This window comes from Benincasa hispida, unplaced genomic scaffold, assembly GCF_009727055.1.
Source record: "Benincasa hispida cultivar B227 unplaced genomic scaffold, ASM972705v1 Contig513, whole genome shotgun sequence".
Taxonomy (NCBI): domain Eukaryota; kingdom Viridiplantae; phylum Streptophyta; class Magnoliopsida; order Cucurbitales; family Cucurbitaceae; genus Benincasa; species Benincasa hispida.
In genome coordinates this window covers 27,880-49,997 of record NW_024064893.1, presented here as the reverse complement: position 1 = coordinate 49,997, position 22,118 = coordinate 27,880, and the positions used below count along the sequence as shown (strand labels likewise).

The 22,118-nt window shown below is 32.4% G+C and overlaps 1 protein-coding gene and 1 pseudogene across 1 annotated transcript; both read left to right on the top strand.

Annotated features, from left to right (window-relative positions):
- The first annotated feature begins 5,063 nt into the window (after window positions 1-5,063).
- On the top strand, window positions 5,064-10,310 carry LOC120069605 (annotated as a pseudogene).
- A 2,831-nt stretch (window positions 10,311-13,141) lies between these two features.
- LOC120069599 (protein transport Sec1a-like) lies at window positions 13,142-21,673 on the top strand. Its single transcript, XM_039021390.1, has 21 exons — window positions 13,142-13,420; window positions 13,622-13,677; window positions 13,773-13,854; window positions 14,097-14,175; window positions 14,619-14,669; window positions 14,793-14,889; window positions 14,999-15,031; window positions 16,182-16,307; window positions 16,759-16,950; window positions 17,030-17,113; window positions 17,217-17,315; window positions 17,399-17,475; window positions 17,670-17,766; window positions 18,005-18,130; window positions 18,229-18,324; window positions 18,780-18,899; window positions 19,000-19,077; window positions 19,579-19,790; window positions 20,337-20,427; window positions 20,530-20,619; window positions 21,284-21,673. The coding sequence occupies exons 1-21, from the start codon at window positions 13,348-13,350 to the stop codon at window positions 21,335-21,337; spliced, it is 2,013 nt and encodes a 670-aa protein (XP_038877318.1). The 5' UTR covers window positions 13,142-13,347; the 3' UTR covers window positions 21,338-21,673.
- The last annotated feature ends 445 nt before the right edge of the window (window positions 21,674-22,118 follow it).

Sequence of the window (22,118 nt, the reverse complement as noted above, 5' to 3'; positions counted from 1 at the left end):
TAAGAAAACATTTTTTCCTTTTATCTCACGGTTACCATGAAACCACCAATAACCTCCACTCAATTGGTTATTAGAGAAGAAAAGAGATAATTATCCAATAATTAATATTATTATAAATATAAATGATAACTAACTTACCAATACTATATTATAACCTATATTCTTTAATATTTCATCTCATGAAACATACGAGCCATAGCTCTTTTCTATTCCATGACACTTAATGTAAATCATTACATTAATCCTCCAAGCTTGGATGTATTCTCATACACCCTTACCGATCATATCATATATAATTGAATTACCTCTTGTCAATTTGAACATTTCAAATCAACACCAAGAACTGATCCTCAACTAAATCCATTGAGCTACCAAAGGGACCTTATGGACCTATAGCTCGAAGCTCCACGGTACATGAATAACTAACTAAACTCTTTAGTCACGGGATCCAATATCCGTTAACTGCCAGGCACTCTACTGAAGACCGACAGTTGAACTCTCCTACTACAGATATATATGTGTCAATCTTAACCAATCAGCAGTGTGATAACCCTTCACAGATCGCTCATAAGTACAGCTCGGCCAATAACCTTTATGCCCCTGTAGTTACATCTAACTCTTTAAGTACCACTGAATCCTCTAATGAACATAAGTCATAGTTCTATTATGACTGAGTCCTCTCTTCCAAAGAGAAGCTGTGGCCACTATGTTCAAGCCTCAGAATCAACCCTTAAAGGAGCAATCTCTCTACTTATCCCTATTTTGGGAAAGGATTGAATTCCTTCTTGTGTATTGAGTTCCCAGCTCCCAAATCAGACAAGTCCCCAAAAAGGTAGGCATGTTGAGTTGGCAATCTGGCCACTCTCACCCATAATAATCAAAGAACCGCCCTCAAAGGCAAGAGTTCCCAAAACACTTAGGATTGAGATCGTGTCACCTATAGTCATTTAGGTGAAATGTAAGTCTCCAGTATCAACGGCGTTATATACAGAGTCTAGTCATCTCGTGGTCCGATCTTATACAAACTCTTTGTATAGGACACCCCCACTCGCATGTCTCCACATGAGTGGTCAGGATCCATCATCTGTAGTAGTTTACAACACTTGCAAACCTCTATAAAGTGGACCGTATCCATAGTGTCACCAGGATCAGGTATCCCACCTTAATCCTTATACTACAGACCTATTTATGTTATCACTTAAGGCATGATCCACTTGTATATCATATATACATGCTTAAGTTTACATAATATAACCATGGAGTTTTGTTTATTGGATATGAGTAAATGCCAAAATGAAATAACAGTTATTTTATTCATAAAACAATGTGTGTAATTACAAACAACGAGACTCCGAGAGAATTAGGACACCAATTCCAACAAGGTTATGCATTTAATTTAATGCATCATCTATATTATAAATGTTATAATATATGTATATGCTTGATTTAGTTTTATAGCATGCTTATGTTGGGGTCGATGCCCTAAATCTCGTAAGGTCATGTAGTTTGTAAACCTTGTATGAACAAACATTTCAGTGATTAATAATATTTGATATTTTATTCACTTTGTCTATGAAATATATGATATTTTAGTTGCATTAACCACAAACCAATAAACTAACATCCATGATTATCGTTGTAACTTAAATATGTATGTGGAGACATACAGGTGGATCATGTTTAAGTGATAACCTAAATGGTCTACAATATATTGATAAGACTGGGCATCTTATCCTGGTGACACTACGAGTATGACCCGCTTTGTAGGTGTTACAAATGTTGTAAAGTGCTACAAATGATCTGATCCTGATCATTCATATATTAGACATGCTAGCGGGGATATTCAATTACAAAGAAGTTTGTATAAGACCGGCCACGAAATGTTTAGTCTCATTATATAACGTCGTTCATAATAGAGACTTTCGTTTCACTAGGATGACCATAGGTAACATGACCTTAATCCTGAGTGAGTTGTGAACTCCTGCCTAAGTGGGCGGACCTTTGATTTGTATGGATGAGAATGGCCAAATCGCTGACTTAACAAGCTTACCATTTTAAGGATTCATACTGAGGAGCTGAGAACTCAGCTACACAAGATGAAATTCACTTATGTTGGGATTGGTATCCTAATTCTCCCAAAGTCTCGTTGTTTGTAATTATACACATTGTTTATGAATAAAATAAGTGTTATTTCATTCTGACATTTACTCATATTCAATAAAAAAGTTCCATGGTTATCTTATGTAAACTTAAGCATGTATATGCAATATACAAGTGGATCATGCCTTAAGTGATAACCTAAATAAGTCTGTAGTATAAGGATTAAGGTGGGATACCTGATCTTGGTGACACTACGGATACGGCCCGCTTTGTAGGGATTTGCAAGTGTTTTAAACTACTACAGATGGTAGATTCTGACTATTCATGTGGAGACATGGAGCGAGGGTGTCCTATACAAAGAGTTTGTATAAGACCAAACCACGAGATGACTAGACTCTGAATATAATACCGTTGATACTAGAGATTTACATCTCACCTAAACGACCATAAGTGATATGACCTCAATCCTGAGTATTTTGGAAACTCCTGCCTTTGAGGGTGATCCTTTGATTAGTATGGGTGAGAGTGGCCAGATTGACAACTCAACATGCCTACCCTTTTTGGGGACTTGTTGTAAGAGTGTATCAACATGCAGTGGAAGCAACAAGGATCAATAAGCATTCAAATTCATTAATTTTGGCAGAAACTAAAGCATGCTCATCTAATATAAGAGGGTTTGTAGTCATACCTTTGTAGAACTCTTCAAGATCTTGATCAACAGCAGTTGTCTTCTTCAAAACTCACCGTGAACCATCTCAAGATATTCCATACTATCCTAGCTTTAGAACAATTTGTGGGACTCAAGAACAGCTTGAAGCAATGGAAAATAAGGGAGAAGTTCACTAGACTGTCTGTTTGAAGAACTTTTTCTTCAACTCGAAATTTTCTCTAAAATTTCTTTTAAATGCATGCCTCAAATTCACACTAATCTTCTTTATTTATTGTAGGTGAACATGCAAAGAAGAACACTGCCTTATACACTTTCATAATGAATCACATAAATGTGTACATCAACAAAAGTCCTAACTTTTGCCTAGCTTTAAGACATTCCAGTAGTAGTGTCGCTTAACTTATAATTTAGGGTCATGCTCAATCGTCCTTTTAATATATCTCATAAAATTCTAAATCATGCTCATACATTAACATGATTCAGAAATATTATTACATGCTCATATATCTTTTCTAAACCGTTCATTCAATATCATAATAATCAAAATTATCCTTGTCTCAACATAAATCATAAATTTACCGCCTCATGGTTCCAATAGTAAGATTACTTTCCTCAGAATTAAATCTAAACATATCGTTCTCCAAACAAGCAATTGATGATAAAGTAAAGAGTGTGAACTAGAACCCAAAATCAAGGATTCCGGCGAAATCAAAACAAAATTCGAAGAGAATGAGCCAAAGACGTCCGAGGGCGGTGAGTGGTCTGGGCTAAAGAGATCTGGCGGCGTCGGCTTGTTGGAAAAGAGTGGCGCAGACGAAACTGACAGAAGACGACTGGCTCAACAATGACGCGGCGAACGGAGAAGGCAGATCGGTGCGCGGCTCGACAAATCTATGGCGTGCGACACGACCGATCGTCGATCGAAACCTTTAGACGTGACTACGCGACGTTGTCTAGAGCTTATGTGAACGGTTGCGGCGGCTGATTCGATGGCAGACGTGGGCGACGGCTAGGGTTTTCTCAAGGGGGCACAGTGTGGAAGAAGAAGAAGAAGTTTTTGTTTTTTTTTTTTAATAAAAAAATAATAATAAAACTTAAAAAGGAAAGATAAACTTTATTTTTTTTTTCCTTTCCTTATTCCACTTTATTTTATTAACTGCATTCCTTTCCCAAAAAGTGAATAAAACTTGCCATTAATTTCTAAATTGAACAATTTTGTAAGGTCAAAAATTAAATTCTCGCACTCACACTTGAACTCCAAAATTCCAAAAATGCCCTCAAATAATAAATTACTGAAATTGCATTATTACTAAAAAAAATGTTGGGTGTTACATTCTAATTACTGAAAATTATACCCAAGTGAAACAGTGTGGACTATGGTTGTTGGTGATAGATATGCGATGAGGGTTGAGAAGAATTTTCACTAACATTTCCTAAGCAATGAAATGGACTATGCGTTCAAGCGATGTACTCAATGTTACAATCATCACTTCTCAGTGTATCTGGCCATATTATCTTATCTCTAAGATGCATGTGATGAGTACATTGTGCAGAAGATATACTTATTTCTAAGGAATATCTCCTCTTGTTTTATGAATTCCAAATCTAAATTCTATCAAACTCATAAATTTATTTAGAACAATATTTTGATTTATTCAGGTAACGCATATAAGCATACATAAAACAAGTTGATCGCATAATTCTCTTGTTTCTTAGTAGTGTTAGCTACATACTTATCAACCCATTAGACAATTTAGCTATGTATGATAGTGATGGATAAGATAAACATAGAATAGAATGAATATATATTCATATTGTAACGTTTGAATTGTCAAAGTCAAAATTACAATGCAAATACACTTTAAGAGAAAGAAAGGGATAGAGAATCAAGTCGTGGTGTGTAATGTCTTGCTCCCTCCGACTCTACTGGCAACTGCTTCACTCAAATTATCGAACAACGATATCTCTCTTGTACTTCCACAGAAATCCTGAATTCTCGCTAAGGTATTTCTATGGCTGAATGAAAAGGTTTTTTAGCAGAGTTTTTTCTTCTCAAAATTTCTCTCGTCTCTCCTTATATTTTGCTGAAGGAAATCACAAACAGAGATCTCCATGAGCAACGGAAGTAAATCATTTCAAATTCCATTCAGAATGAACACAACAATTATAGTCTAACCGAAAACGAACAGACTATGCATAAATAGAAATTATAGCATGCTACAAGAATATACAAGGGATAGAGTATGTGTACCTTTGAAGAACTATTCTTCAAGTATCCCTCGAACAGTCTCCAATGTGTCCAAAGCAGCACTCGAATGCAATGAACGGACCAGCCAACAACATGAACAATTTGATGCTCCTCGAACCCAATCGAGTCCAACTCAATCCACGAACTGAGTTAAAATACCAACACAAGTATTACCTTGGTATTCTCAGTATGAGAACCCAGGAGTTATGGACTCTATATGATCTTGGATTGAGGAAAACAGGAGGTATATGATCGAGTAGACGATCAAGTAAGTGGGAGATATGAAGACTGTCTATCGTATAGACGATATACTCAATCGTTTAGATAATGGAAGCATATCATATAGGCTTTTGCTACTCGATCGTGTAGCAACAATCAACGAGTAACTATCATATAGTAAACTCTAAGCGATTGTGTGTATGCTCTCAACGACTATCACTTAGTAAAACTATTTTTACTTGATAGCCTTTTCGTAAGAATTTCCGAATGAATCAACTACTAAATTTGAAAAACAATTTTTCTTTTATCTCATGGTTACCATAAAACTTCCAATAACTTCCCACTCAAATCGGTTATTAGAGAAAAAGAATTAATTATCATCAATATATTATAAACAAATATGATAACCAACTTATCATATTATATTTATAACCTATAGTTTTAATATTTCATTATATAAAACATATAAATCATAGTTCTTTTTCTATTTTATGGTACTTAATATAAATCATATTTATATTAATTCCTCCAATTAATGTATTTAATACATCACACTAATTATATCGCATATAATTGAATTTCCTCTTGTTAATTTAAATATTTCAAACTAACCCAATCTGATTCTCAACTTGAACCCATTGAGCTACCAAGGAGACTTCATGGACCTATAGCTTGAAGCTCCAACGGTACGTGAATAACTGACCAAACTCTTTAGTCACGAGATCCATCATCCGTTAACTGTTGGTTACTCCACTAAAGACCAACAGTTGCACTTTTCGCACTCCAGATATATTTCTGTGTTCATATAACCAATCAACAGTGTGATAACCCTTTACAAATCGTTCGTAAGTATAGTTGGGCTAATTTATCGTTTTGCCCTGTAGTTACATCTAACTCCTTAAGTAACACTAATTCCTCTAATGAACAATAAGTCATAGTCCTACTAGGACTAAGTCCTCTCTTCCAAAGAGAGGGTGTGGCCAATATGTTCAAGACCTGGAATCGGTCCTTAAAGGAGCAATTTATCTACTTACCCCTGCTTCGAGGAAGGAGTGAATTTCATCTTGTGTAGCTGAGTTCCTAGCTCCCCAATCAGACAAATCCCCAAAAAAGTAGGCTTATTGAGTTGGCAATCTGGCCACTCTCACCTATGCCAATCAAAGGACTGCTCTCATAGGTAGAAGTTCCCAACTCACTTAGGATTAAGATCATGTAAAGAGACTAATCATCTCGTGATCTGATCTTATACAAACTCTTTGTATAGGACACTACCGCTCGCATGTCTCCACATGAATGTTAGGATCAAACTATTTGTAGCACTTTACAACACTTGTAAAGTGGGTCGTATCCGTAGTATTACCAGGATAAGGTATCCCTCTTTTATCTTTATACTACAAATCATTTAGGCCATTACTTAAGGCATGATTCACTTGTATGTCTCACATACATGCTTAAGTTACATGAAATAACCACGGATCTTAGTTTATTGGATATGATTAAATGCAAATAAAATAACATTTATTTTATTAATAATAATATGTGTACAAGATGTTTACAAATTACAAGACCACTGGGAGAATTAGGACACCAATCCCAACATCTGCATGGTGATTGCATGGCTACTTATAGATGTTTGAGGATGCTTTTCTTTTCTCTTAGTCATGATTATGTTGATGTGGCGCATTAAATTCCATACCCTGATGCACCGCCGGCAATATGTCAGAAGTTCATTGAATCTTCAACAAAATTCTCTTGTCAGCCACCAACTCAATCTGTGATTTGACTCCTACCGCCCATTTCATTCTTTTATCACCATAGCTGGTTTTGCAATTGTATGTTTGTATCTGATAGCTTTTGCTTGATTGCATCAGTGAGTGCTTGGTTCATGCGATCATATGTTCATCTGGTTTCGATGGCAAGTTTTCTACATAAACATAGTAATATCAGCCAGTAATTTAAATATATCAGATGTTGAAGTTGTATGATTGCGTACTTTGATTTTTATATGAATTCTTTGATATAAGTATCATAATTTCATATCTTTTTCCTATTCTTTTAACTAAAAGAGGTACAATTATAACTTGTATTTCTACAAGTTATCACTTCCTCACCCACTAGCAAAGTCTACACTTTGATACAATTTAGAAACAATTTTAAATAGAATAGAAACAAAACAAGGAGAAACTACAAAATCTCAATTTTAGCCACATTTTTAGAAACGTTTCTCAAATTTTAGGAACAAGAAATAGAAATGATTACCAAACATGTCAGTTTCTTAATAAATAAGAAACTGAAACAGAAACGGGAATGTTATCAAACGGGCCATAGAGAAACTCACAATGTTTGTAAGATCGATGGGATACTTTTCACATTATTAATTAGTTTTAAAATGTAACTCCAAACTATATAATATAATACATATTTATATCATTTGTTACTCATGTTTACGTCACTCATATCATATCTAATATAGAATAAACTCCCCAAATGAATATTTTCTTAAAACAAGTTTAACAGCTAAAACAAGAAATTTAGGAATTAAAATAGAATAATCTTAAATAATGAAGAAGGAAGAAAGGGAAAGAAGAGTTGAGTAGAGAAAAAGCAAAGTCATCACATTCAATAATATAAAATGAAAATGATATCTGATAAAGGAAAAACTTTCCTTTTTATCAGACTACCTCTTGTAGTATTTCTTGTCCTCCAATAATAATTTAGAAAATATGGCACCTTATCACTTATGTCCAACAAAAAATAATGATAATAATAAGTAAGGTAGATAAACAAGAGCCATGAATATTCTTAAACACCATCTCTTAGTCTTGCAGAGTATAGAGAAAAGTGGAAGGTGGGATGAAGGGAAACGTTTGTGTAACAGGAGGCACTGGATTTATAGGGTCGTGGCTCGTCAAGCGACTTCTCGAGGACGGTTACTCCGTCACAACCACGGTACGACCTGATCTAGGTACGTTTACGAGTTTGTCGTAATTCAAAAAGTATATATAAAATTTTTTAGAATCGAAAGATCTAAACAAACCATGCTTTGAGTTTTGTTTTTTTTCACTGAGTTATGCTTGGACTAGCAATCCAACATGATTTTTTTCTTCTCTCGTTTACACTTTTACAGAAAAGAAAAGAGATTATAGCTTCTTAACAAATCTACCAGGAGCATCAAAGAATCTACAAATATATTATGCTGATCTGAATGAGCCAGATAGTTTTGGGGCTGCCATATTGAAGGGTGTATTGGAGTTTTTCATGTTGCTGCTCCTGTGGATTTTGAGGACAAAGAAGATGTTGAAGTGGTGATAAGAAGAACAGTGGATGGAACTTTGGGGATATTGAAAGCTTGTTTAAATTCAAGAACAGTTAGAAGAGTTGTGTACATTTCAAGTGCATCAACCATACAATTTATTAATAATAAGAGCAAGAAAGTGGAGTTTTTGGATGAAAGTAATTGGAGTGAGATTGATTACATAAATAATAGTACCAATCATACCCAATTTCCAAGACATTAACTGACCAAGCAGTTCTTGAGTTTTCACAACAATATGGATTGAAAGTTGTTAGTGTTGTTCCAACTTTTGTGATTGGGCCCTTCATTTTTTAGGTCCTGTTTGGTAACCATTTCAATTTTATTTGGTAACTATTTTGTTTTTTAAAGTTAAGCCTATGGACAACTACTTTCACTTCCAAATTTCTTCCTTTGTTATCTACTTTTCATCAATAGTTTAAAAAATTAAGTCAAATTTTGATAACTAAAAAATGTAGCTTTCAAAAAGTTGTGTTTGAAATTTGGAACTTGGCTAAGAATTCAACCATTGTACTTAATAAAGATGCTATAAAAAATGTGGATGAGATATGCTTAATTTTCAAAAACAAAAATAAAAAACTAAATGGTTATCAAATGGGGCCTTTGTTTTTTATTTTTGGTTTTTGAAAATTAAGCTTATTTCCTTCCCATATCTACACAATGATTTTCATCTTTTTTAAGTATAATGATTGAATTATTAGCTAAATTCAAAAAAGCAGAAACGAGCTTTTAAAAAGTTTTTTTTTTTTAGTTTTCAAAATTTAGTTTTATTTTTTAAATTATTGGTGAAAAGTAGATAATAAAAGAAGAAATTTAGAAGTAGAAGTAGTGTCTATAAGTTTAATTTTCAAAAACAAAAAATTAAAGACCAAATGGTTACCAAACGAGGTTTTAACAATTTAGTTTGTTAACTTTAGCATATAATAATTTAATCCATGTCTTTAAAATTTGTAAAAATACAATATTTATCATGAAAAATATCATAAAAAATAAGTATCGATTTTTATTATATAATCATTTAATCTATTTACTTTAAAATTGTAACCATGTAATCTTTAGTATTTAAAAGTTATAATACTAACTTCTTTTTTTTTTTCTTTTTAGTTAAAACAAGTGTGATGTAGAGGACTTGAATATCTAATCTTGGGAAAAGAAGTATATGCCTTTAACGTACTTAATCAGTTTATTGTATGATGTGTTCATATATGTAAGAAAGTCTATTAAATCTTAATAATATTTTTTATAGTACTATATTTAAAGACTAAATCGTGGCAATTTTCAAATATATAGATTAAATTATTATACCTTAAAGTTTAATGATTAAATTGTTACAAAAGTGAAAGTACAAGGAATAAATTGATACAAATTAAATTTTAGGATTAAATTTTAAGAAAATTTGAATGGAAAGTATTTATTTGAGTCAATTTTAAAATATAGTCAAAATTTGAGTATTTATTCTATTTAGTTTTCTAAAATTTAAAGAATTTTAATATTGTATTTGAATTGTAGATCATACCTCTCATTGTCAATAGTAAAATGATAATGAAATTTATATGGCAGGTAATGAAGGTGAATATGGAATGATTTTAAGAACAAACATGGTGCATGTAGATGATGTGGCAAGAGCACATATTTTTCTATTTGAACATCCAAATGCAAATGGGAGATATGTTTGCTCTTCCCACATAATCACAATTGAAGATTTGGCTAAATTCCTCTCTGCCAAGTACCAACAATTTCAAATTCCATCTCTAGAGTGAGTTCAACTCTATACCCACCTTTTATTATCATCTACTTTTACTAATTTCTAAAAGGTTAGATATAGAAATGGTTAGAATTACAAGCTTTAGGGTCGGTTTGGATTTATTAAAGAAAAAAATATTTTTCAAAAAAATCATTTTTATTTCAACTCTTTTAATAAAAACTGTTTAAAATATATTTCAAAAGCTATTTTGAGTAGTTGTCTAATTTTTTTTAAAAGAACTTATTTTTAAAATTAAACATTTGAAAAGTTAAACCAAACACGCCCTTAATCTATGGACTTTAAAAAAATGTAAGCATTTTATGTTTGATAAGTCTTTGAATTAATTTCAATTTTCTATCTAACAAGTCATTTGAAAGCCAATATCTAAAAGCTTCTTTGATGAGACATCAGTGAACATATAGCATTTGACATCTTTCAAAGCCCTAAAAAAGTATGACAAAATAAATTATGAGTTTTTAATCTATGTTGGTAACTAAACAATAGGCAACATGCTTGTTCAACAAACATTGGTTGATTTGACACAATCTAGTAAGAATATAACAAATTATATAAGGGAGAGTATATATATAACTAAAATTATTTGATTTATAAAGTGTTTAATATCCTACTTTAGAAATTAAATGGCTGTAGGATGTCCCACTCTATGTAATCCAATAATGATTTATCATGGTAGTTTGTCATACGTCTATTATTAACAAAGTCATATCTCAAAGTTTAGAGTATACATAATTGAGATTTTTTTAAAGCATAAGAATAAAATATACCCATCCATCGATGCAAAAGTAATTAAGATTTTTTTGGGATAAATTATGAGTTTTAGTTCATGAACTTTTATATTTTGTTTAATAGGTTTCTACACTTTAAAAAGTATATAATAGGTCTCTAATCGAAGTTTTAATTTTGTGTCTATTAAGACTTTAGACTTTAAAAATGTCCAGTAAATTTTTGAACTTAAGTTTGTATCTACATCCATGACATATTCAACATTTTTTTCTAAAAAAAAATTAACAAATCTACCCTATATAAAATTTAATTGTGTCTAAAAGAACTTTTTTCTTTTTTGAAATGCTGTCTAAGAAAACCTAACAACATCACTTTTCTGTGAAATACTATAGAGAATTTTTACAAAAAATTCGAAAAAGCGGCAAGTTTCTTAATCAATAACGTGACTTTAGACTTCAAAATAATTTAAGATTTTTCCCTTTTTGAAAAATGTTAAAAGTTGAAGATAAGATTGCTAAACCTTATTCATAATTTGCTATCCATTATAATTTTCCTCAAAAAAATTTGCAAAAAACTATCCATCAATTATAAAAGTTGTTGACACAATGTACTCGATCTTTTAATTTGATTGACACACCTTTTAAACTTGTAAAATTGATGTCTCTTTTTGTGTTAATATATTCCTTAAAAGCTCGTTTTTCTTTGTGATAAATTTTTATTTTAAAAAAACCATGTACTTAAAGTTAATCATTTAGGCATCAAAACTAGTAGTAGTCCATAATGTAACTATCACAAACAGAACAACGACACATCAAAGTGTCAAAAAAAATAAAAATAACAAGAGTATCTCCAATATATAATCCACAATGTGTACTATCACAGACATAACAAAAAAACATCAAAGAGCCCATAAACATATTGATGAGAGCATCTTCAATGTATATAATCAACTAAGATCTTATAATCGACTTTGTACATCCTCACTTTAATAGAGTTCGGCCAAGAAGTCTCAACATCCACTTGCACACACACGAGCAAATAACGAACGATGAGACACATAACAATATTTCACTTTTTTGAATAGAAAAGAGGAAAAAAACGGTCAAGTGAGAGATACATTATTATGAGAGGGACTAACTTTAAAAGGTAAGACAAATAAAGATATTTTAAAAGTAAATATACTAAAATAAATATTTTAGAAGGACGTGCATCAAAATAATTAAAACTAAAGGTAGTGCGACTAATATAATATTTAAAATGGAAGTTAATTATAAATTTGTTCACTAATGTTTGTACTTTGTAGTGTAGATTCTATGTATATATATATATTAATAATAAAAGAAATTCATCAACTGCCAACTACCAAAGAACGAGCGCACTTCTCTTCATTAATGATTGAAGAGATCCAATCAAGGGGGAAAAAAAATACTCTCTTACACATCCTCACGATGGTTTTTCAAAGAATCATTTAGAAGACTAAATCTAGATTTTATAATTTTAAAAGTTACCGTTTGATTTTATGATTTCATCTTAATTTCAATTTGATCTATGTTTAATTAAACTGCAAATAAGTTGTTCGCTGTCGTTTGAGTTGAATTTTAAATTTACCTCTAATTAAAAAAAAATTAATTTGACTTTTATGATTTAGATTTAGATTCAATTTAAACTTGGTGGTTCTTAAATTAGCCTATATAGTTTAGCAAAAATTTATAAATTGTTCATAAACTATCTTTGGTAAACTCCAATTTTCTCCCATTTTCCCTTATTCATTTTTAGGCCTAAATTAAATTAGAGTCAGGTAACATACCGATAACATATTGAATATAATAATATATATGGTTCGTGAGAATTTTTTTAGTACAAAATATTGAAGTATCTCAATATGAAGATTTGAACCTTCGATATTACATGTCAATTACGTTTTGGCCAATCAATTTAGAACCAAATAAAAAAAAAGAAAAAAAAAAGTGAAAATCAAGCGAAACCACGAGACAAAATTTAGAGTATAACTAAAATAAAAATTATAAATCAATAATGAAAGTTACTAAAAATAAAAGGATTTAAATGATGAATTTCGAAAAAGAAAAATGGGGGAAGAAATTATTTGGTTGAAAACGTTACCGAAGTTCCCGCCTTCGCTTGTCTTGCGCTTCACAGGACCTTCCCCTTCCCTTCCATTTCTCCAATTTTCCTGAAACACAAATGGCAGATTTCTCTCTCATTTTTTCTCTGAATTTTTGTTTTTATGTTTCTTTTGATCTGAGTTGAAAAATCAATCGTTTCTCATCTTCTTGTTTTGCTGCTCAACAATGTCGTTCTCCGATTCTGATACGTCCTCGGGACCCAATGAGTACAAGAACTTCCGTCAAGCCAGTCGTGATCGTAAGATTTTCTTCTTTTCTCTTAACTTTTAGCCTCAACAATGTCTTTCTGCTGTCTAATTGTTTGAATACTTGGAGTTTGGAGTCTTTGCACAAATTTTTTTTATCCAGGACTGATGCAATTAAAGAATCTGAGTTTCTGATGTTGTTTCGTGAATGCTAGTCTTCACTCAATTGTATGATCGCATTGAATTTTTCTCAGGATTATTGTTCGAAATGCTTGGAGCAGCTAATACGGAGAATTCAAAACCTTGGAAGGTGTGTTCTTCAAAATTGTATTCAATCCACATTTTACATGTGATATGAAACTTTTGTTCTTCCTTTTTTGCTGATCCTTCATTAACTTATATCAGGTACTAATCATGGATAAAGTGACTGTGAAAGTCATGTCTCACTCTTGTAAAATGGCGGATATCACAGACCAAGGAGTTTCACGTAACGTTCGAATATGTTTATTTATTTCTTTTGTTTGTATCATTTTTCATGTGAATTATATTCATTCTTTTTTTGGTATGTGGTATGTGACATTCTAAATTCTGTTCAATAATTTTCATTATTTTGTAATCGTTATTCTATATAACCATCCTAAATTCTTTCTTTGTTGTCTTTTCCAATATTTTCCATTATCCGTTGTCTCTGTTTATGATGGCTCGTTGTAAATTCTTCTTTTACTGCAGTTGTGGAAGACCTGTTCAGAAGAAGGCAACCATTGCCATCTATGGATGCTATTTATTTTATCCAGCCATCCAAAGAGAAGTAAGATTTTTGCTTTTTCTTGAAACTAGTTGTCATGTTCTTTAGACTGGTAGGCATTCTCTAAAAATCACAATTTATCACTTTCTTTTGCATTTCAAAAATTCAATTGGACTTCAAGTACTCTCTATTTTCAATGAACTTGCAATACTTGCAGATGCATTGGAATTTCTTGTTGTCCTCTTTTGTTAATCATTTTTTTTTATTTTAGTTGCAATTAGTTTTTTGTGAAACAAATTGTTGTGTTCTTTAGGTTAAGTGTACTAAATTTGATTTCTTAAATCATTAGTATTCTCAAGAGGGGTTATATTTAAATTTTTAAAAAATGTATGCTTACTTTTGAACTTGATTCTGCATTTATTGAAAGTTATAAAAGGATTCCCTTTACTTGAATGTATGCTATGAACTCTGAACTCGTTTTAACCGTATCTTTTTCTAGCATGCAGTGTTGTCATGTTCTTGTCTGACATGTCTGGAAGGGAACCTTTATACAAGAAGTACGTAAAATGGTTTAGTTTTTTCCCCCTAAAGTTTTTTTGCAATATTCATATTGGTTACATGCTCCAATTCCTGATCGCTCCTAATGCCTTTTTGTTTTTAATTTTTTATTTCGGTTCCAGAGCATTTGTATTTTTCAGTTCACCCGTCCCAAAAGAATTTGTCAATCACATTAAGTGCGATACAAGTGTCTTACCCCGCATAGGTGCATTGCGAGAGGTTGGTCATGTCTTCATTTTACTCTTGAAAACTTCTTTTGAGATATATGATATTAATCACCATCCATTCCTTCATTTCATATAATTTTTCTTTTCTTTGTTTCCTCCAGATGAACCTCGAATACTTTCCGATTGATAGCCAGGTAGTTGATACATTCGTTTTCTCTCTTTTCTGATGCTAGGTTCTTAACCCTGTGAGTGTGCTGTGGTTGGAATTATCTCCCCACATTCTTATTAGTAGACGTTAAGCATAATGCATGAATGATTTGTGATCTTTATTAGTCGTTTATGTGGCTTGACTGGGTGATAGTTAAGGATTCACCATAAGTTGTTTGGACACGTGGGAGCAAGTCAAGTCTCTTTCTTCCAAATTATTTTAATTTTTTTTCCTGTCTTTTTTTTAGTTTTAGCATTTTCGTTTTGACAATTTTGAATAGTTTATTGCAAAAGCATCTTATAATATTTACATCAGCTTCATTCATCGCCTATCCCAATTGAGGAATAGAAGTAAAGTGGACAGTTTTCTTTTGTGCTTGCTTATCCTATCAGGGTGTCGTTTGATCTTTCAGTATGGATAGGCTATTGAGTTGGATTTGACTAAGGCATAACAGGGATAATGTAACTTGTTATTATAAATAGAATATGGTTTATAAGATAACATAGTATAAAACATCTTATTGTAAAGATAAAAATCTCAAAGAATGCACAAATGCATTTTCCATGACAACCACTGGGTGCAAATTTCCTGTCCTGTCTTGTCACTTGCTTCCATGAAAATGCTAAATTGAAGTAGAGAAGCCTTTAAGGATGAAGTTCTCTTGGGGATGTGGGTCTTTGCAAATTAATTTCTAACCAGTAGCCATCATATGTTGGCCTAGTCATTACGAAGAGTTCTCGAGAAATCTAAAGGAACGAGTACAATCCATGGTACCAACAACCTAAGATTTAATATTCTATGAGTTTTCTGGCACGCCCAAATATTATAGGGCCATTAGATAATGTAAAACTCGACTGGAGATTTTGACTGATAAAGAAATGGACTGCAATTCTATTATCATACTTTTAAGATCTTGACCTGGCTACTTTATCTAGCACCACGAGGACAAGCCATTTGATGTCAGAAAACTAAAACATCTTCCATCGAGGAGCATTGAATATATTGCCTTCTCTTTCTCCAGCTTGCTTGTTACAATCAAACGCAATGAGTGATGCTTTTACATCTTCCATGTCCTAAGTTTTTGCTTCACTTTTTGGTTTACAATGAACAGTGAACTAACTATGACTTTAATGCAGGCCTTTATCACTGATCAAGAACGGGCATTAGAAGATCTATTTGGTGATATTGAGAATTCTCGTAAATTTGATAATTGCTTGAACACAATGGCGACTAGAATCGCTACTGTGTTTGCCTCACTAAAGGTATGCAACCTTAGGAATGGTGTGTCTAAGCTTTCTACTTGTGATCTTTTTTTGTGTTTTTATTGAGTTTGAATTATGTATTAGATTAGAGCGATTATCTTTTGCTGCACTAGCTACTACGATTTAGCAGTAAGCATGCTCAGCTGACTTAATGGTCCAATATTTTCTTGCTCTGCTTTGGTTTCCTCCCCGCTTAACTTCTTAATTTTAAGAACTATAGCAGACAGACAGATTACAATTTATTCTGTATGGCTGTAAAAGTGTATAAGAAGACATTTAATTTCTGTTGGTAAACTTAAATTGGGGGTAATTATAAAAAGTATTTATCACCGGCTCTCTACATCAAATTCTTACTTAGTCATGGATCAAAGTAATCAGTGTTAACAAACCGCAATTCTTTTGTATTTGATGTTTAGTGATTGATACTAACGAAATCCTCTCCCTTCTTTAGGAGTTTCCATTTGTGAGATATCGAACTTCCAAGGCTTTAGAGGATCCCACTGCGGCATCACTTCGTGAACTAGTACCCACAAAACTTGCTGCTGCCATCTGGAACTGTATTTCAAAGTATAAAACTACCATTCCCAACTACCCTCAGTCTGAAACATGTGAGCTGCTCATCTTGGATAGATCCATTGATCAGGTTACTTTAATTTTTGTTTCAAGTGATGATGTAATTTTTTTTCTGGTAGTTTATTCACTGTTTTGAACTCAAACTATAGATTGCCCCTGTTATTCATGAGTGGACTTATGATGCTATGTGTCGGGATTTGTTAGAAATGGACGGAAATAAGTACATATATGAGGTATGGATCTTACTAGTTAATGTGCTAAATTCATTCTCTTGCTCAATTTCCCTGCATTTTCCCTTTTTTTCCAAATATAAAATTATATACATTATCTTCATAGGTATCCAGTAAGACAGGAGGTGCGCCCGATAGAAGAGAGGCCCTTTTGGAAGACACTGATCCAGTCTGGCTTGAGCTTCGACATTCACATATTGCAGATGTATGTCTTATCCTATCCATTAAAAATTTCCCCTATCATATGATTTGTTGGTTCACCGACTCTTTTCACCAACTGAATTACAGGCTAGTGAACGTTTACATGAGAAGATGACCAATTTTGTATCTAAAAACAAAGCTGCGCAAATTCAGCAAAGTGCAAGGTTCGTTTCAGTGCTGTTGAGACTTCTCAGATTTCACTTTTATTTAAAATAAAATATAAGTTTGTCGTGGAATTCAGTTCCCTAATAGTTCATCACGTCAATTTGACACTACTTTCACTGGTTCTAAATTGAAGGCCTTCTGTTTTCCGTCTTTCATATTGCTACCTCTTGAATGTTGAAGTTGCTCTTTGCAGAGATGGCGGTGAAATTTCTACTCGAGATTTACAAAAAATGGTTCAAGCTTTACCACAATACACGGAACAAGTTGAAAAGATTACTCTTCATGTCGAGGTTTGTTTCTCATGCTGCAGGAGGTTATTATCTGTGATAACTCATTCCTCTTTTTGCATGATTTGGAAATTCAGATATGTAAGCTATTACTACACTTGTCAACTGTTGAACTGAAATATATAACGAAGTTGAGAAGATATGATCGCTTGGGCTTGATCAGAGGCCAACAGTTGTTAAAATAATAAACTATCGCATTGTTTTCTGTGTTGACCGTTATCTTTTTTATTATCCGATACAGATTGCTGGAAAAATAAACAAACTGATTAGAGAAATGGGCCTTCGAGACCTTGGACAATTGGAACAGGATTTGGTTTTTGGAGATGCCGGAGCTAAGGATGTTATTAGCTTCTTAAGGACAAATCAGGTCATATGCTAAAAGGAGTGAAGATACATAGTCAAATATGGTTAGAAAAGATCTTGTTAGTAATTAATCATTCTTCAACTTTCTCTATTCCTGTGCAGAATGCAAGTCCAGAAAATAAATTACGTTTGTTGATGATTTATGCGTCTGTCTATCCTGAAAAGTTTGAGGACGACAAAGCTTTAAAGATAATGCAGGTAACGGAGAAAAGGATTTTTACCATAGAATGCTAAGCATTTCTTCTAATAAACGAAGTCTGTAAGCAGCAAATATTTGTGCTAAAAAAATGATTGTACATAGCCGGTTGAAATACTAAATAATTCTGAAGAAACTAACCAAAAAAATGGGGAAGGAGTTATGGAGAGAGGATATCTTGTTGCATACATTCTAGAAGAATTTTTATCAATGGAAGGAAAACAGCAACTTGTTCAATGTATGTATACTTTTGTACATCTTATAGAACCTCTCTTGAGTTATTTATGGAACATAAATGAGATAGGAGTCTGTGGAGTTGGGCATTAGTCATTTTAATCGTTTCACCTCCTTTAGCTTTCTTACTCATCTGCTCCTTGTGCGTTTGATCTCTACTTCAAAGATTGATAAATAGCTTTGAGAATAACTGCATTTACTAATAGTTTCAATTTTATATTAGTTGGCTAAGCTATCGACTGAAGATATGAAGGTAGTGAAGAACATGCGGTTGCTTGCTGGGTCGGATTCCAAAAAGGCATCATCAGCCCATAGTTTCTCCTTAAAATTTAATGCACAGAAGGTAATAAGTTATTTCAAGATATTATTCAAGTTCAAATGTTGAAATTTAGTGCAACGCTGGTGCGAGCATCCTAATGATTTAACACTTTTTTTATTATCAGACTAAACAAGCAACAAGAAAGGACCGTACTGGTGAAGAAGAAACATGGCAACTATTTCGATTTTACCCCATGGTTGAGGTTTGCTAATAAGGAGCTTTTGTTACTTTTTGGTTGAAGTATTTAACTTCCAGTCTGGATCATTTGGTATTATTATTATTATCATTTGTCTCTTCCACAAAAATTATCAACTTTGAGGTTGATATAAAAGGGGAAAAGAAATCTAAGCCCTTCCATCGGGTTATTGAAATTGACTGATCTCTATGAAAAACAATTTTGATTTTCCATGGTGACATGATATGTGACGTATTTAAATTTTTATCAATTTCATGATTTTACTTTTTCTTATCAAAAAATAAAAATGATCTTTTTATGTACTTGGTACTTTGATCTATCACTTCGACGGATTGTAATATAGTAACAATTATATAGTTAAAGAAGAAACATAGAGACCAGAATATCTCGGAATAGGAGTGCCTTCGCATAAAGAACACAAGTAAAACCAAGTTGATCTTGGTGTTGCTTGAAGACTGAACTTGCAAAACTATGGTCAAATACTTATAAACATCCTTTTTTCTTCAGGAGCTTATTGAAAATATGTGCAAAGGTGAATTATCAAAAAGTGAATATTCATGTATGAACGAACCTCCTCCAGTGACTGAAAAAGCTGCCCCAAAAGGTACTCAGAGTGCAACTAGCCAAACAGGTCAATCTACTGGTGGCCCAAAATCAATGAGATCAAGACGAACAGCAAATTGGGCACGATCCAGTATCTCTGACGACGGATATGGAAGGTCTGTCAATTAGTCTTTAATTTTTCTTTTATTTTCCTTTAATATTTAGTTGTTCTGTTTGGACCAACTATTGGATTTAATGAGCAGGCACATTTTAGTTTGGGTAAACTGTACAATGCCTGCTAGCAACAATAGGCATGTGTCAAATACTAGTGGTACAAAATAGCAGTTATTAGGCACACATTGAGCACTTCCTCAGCATAATAAATTTTGAGACCTCAAGGCTCAAACTCATTTTCTGAAGCATAAAAATATGTAAACTTAGGAATTTGAACTTCTTTGGACAAAATTATGAGTAATTAGAAGAAATTGTATATTTTAATAAATGTGTCATGTAATGCCAATATCTTAGATTTTTTAAAACACCCTGTCTCTCATATCCATGCTTTTAGGATTTAACTGTTCTCGATGATTTTGAGCTTTCCATATTAATCTATGTTGCAAGATATTTTTACATATTTGCTTTGGGATTAATATTCCCACTTCTTGAGTGTTTCAAAGCTTTAACATTCAAGTTCATCAATAAAGACTATGAGCACGTTACAGTGATTCTATTTTGAGAGCTGCAACTCTTGATTTTAAGAAGATGGGACAACGTGTTTTCGTATTTATTATTGGCGGGGCTACTCGATCCGAGGTATGATTTTCTGAACCATGCTTAGTCCCAATTAATTTGGTATCCATTCCTACATTTGATCTTTAATTGATTTTCATTTTGTATTATTATTGTTATTTTCAGTTGCGAGTTTGTCATAAGCTCACAGCAAAACTAAGGAGAGAAGTAGTGCTAGGTTGCTCCAGTTTGGATGATCCTCCCCAGTATATCACAGTACTAATTCGCCGCCCATTACCTTAATCTTTTTTTCTTCTGATTGGCATGACATATAATAGAATGCTCTGTTGCTGTCTAACTTTTACCTCTATTTTTTTTCGTCTCCCCACACCATAATTGAGATTTGTATGTTTGCGTTCATTCTAGCTTTTTATGTTGTCTATTGATCATTAATGTTTTAGATGGTTTATTAGGAACGAAATAGCCAAAAAGAGTAAAGACTTTAACTCAAGTAAAAACAAAAACAAAAATAAAAATGAACGCTTTAGAAAAAAGACTCTTAGGCACCAATCCTCATTTGCCTGATTAGGACGATTTTTTCTCCCTCTCAAGGTGAAGACTTTGGCCCAAGTAAAAGATATCAAGAGTTTCTTAAAAATAGCTTTTAAGTCAATTCAATTTTTTTTATCTTCTAAAATTATTGAAGAGGCTAAAAAAATAGTCATTGATTTTTCATAACTAAAATTTGATTTAGTTTAAAAAGCCTTACCTCATAATTATACCAAACAAATTAAACTTTATGTAGTCTCTACCATGAATTTGTTTTGTTAGCCTAAATAATTTTAGTTGAAACCAGGGCATTTCAATATTGTTTTTAGTGAGTCTATTGGCAGATATTGGCAGCTCATTTTCTTCTACACCTCACAATAATATGTTGCAGAAATTGAAGCTGTTGTCGGAAAGAGACATTTCAGTGGAGGCCCCCAGATTTTAGTGGTCGTTCTTTATCTTATAATTAAAAGTGGTTCTCACCAACTACACAATGATTCAACTTTTAACTCTTTTCCATGTGTCAATACGAGCATAGCTCAATTGACATAAAGTATGTACTTTCGACCAATAGGTCAAAGGTTCAAATCCCTCATCTCATATATTATTGTTGTACTAAAAAATAAAACTCTTCTTGTAGTGTTGTTCTCGTTATATCAATGTGTACTACTGCTTAAAGCTAACATCATTTCCCCTTCACAACAATTTAACATACAGTTGTGATTACGGAGGAAGTGAAACATACTTCAAACACATTATAAATCATATTTGTAATCTTTCATTTCTTCTCTTTTTTTTTTTTCCTTCCATTTTTCTTCAGAGGTCTGCAATTTTGTTTTGAACGAATATAGAATACAAGAATAACTAATATAAGAAGGTTGTAAAAGTTGTAACACTATTAAATTATTCTTGATTGACTATAATGGATTGAACTAACAATTCGTGTTTGTAATAGCCATTTAAATGTAATTCAAACCATTTTTTAGTAAAAATAATCTTTAATGAGACTATTACAATGTAATTGTTTCTTAATAATAATTGGATAGAGATTTAAAAATTTGCATTACCCTAATAACAACTAGATACAAAATTGAAGCATGTTTGCATTTTTTCTATAATACATCAAATGTTAACAGTCAATTATGTCAAACAATTTCTTCACTATAATCATATAACTATTGTACATTTATCCATTTTTTAACATTTAAAATTCTCATGTTAATCTA

What these genes read in the sequence shown, in the direction of transcription:
- LOC120069599 (XM_039021390.1), top strand. Translation starts at nt 13,348, where the DNA reads ATGTCGTTCTCCGATTCTGATACGTCCTCGGGACCCAATGAGTACAAG. An exon ending in AGAATTCAAAACCTTGGAAG is followed by an intron (nt 13,678 to 13,772) that starts GTGTGTTCTTCA and finishes AACTTATATCAG; the next exon opens with GTACTAATCATGGATAAAGT. An exon ending in GACATTCACATATTGCAGAT is followed by an intron (nt 17,316 to 17,398) that starts GTATGTCTTATC and finishes ACTGAATTACAG; the next exon opens with GCTAGTGAACGTTTACATGA.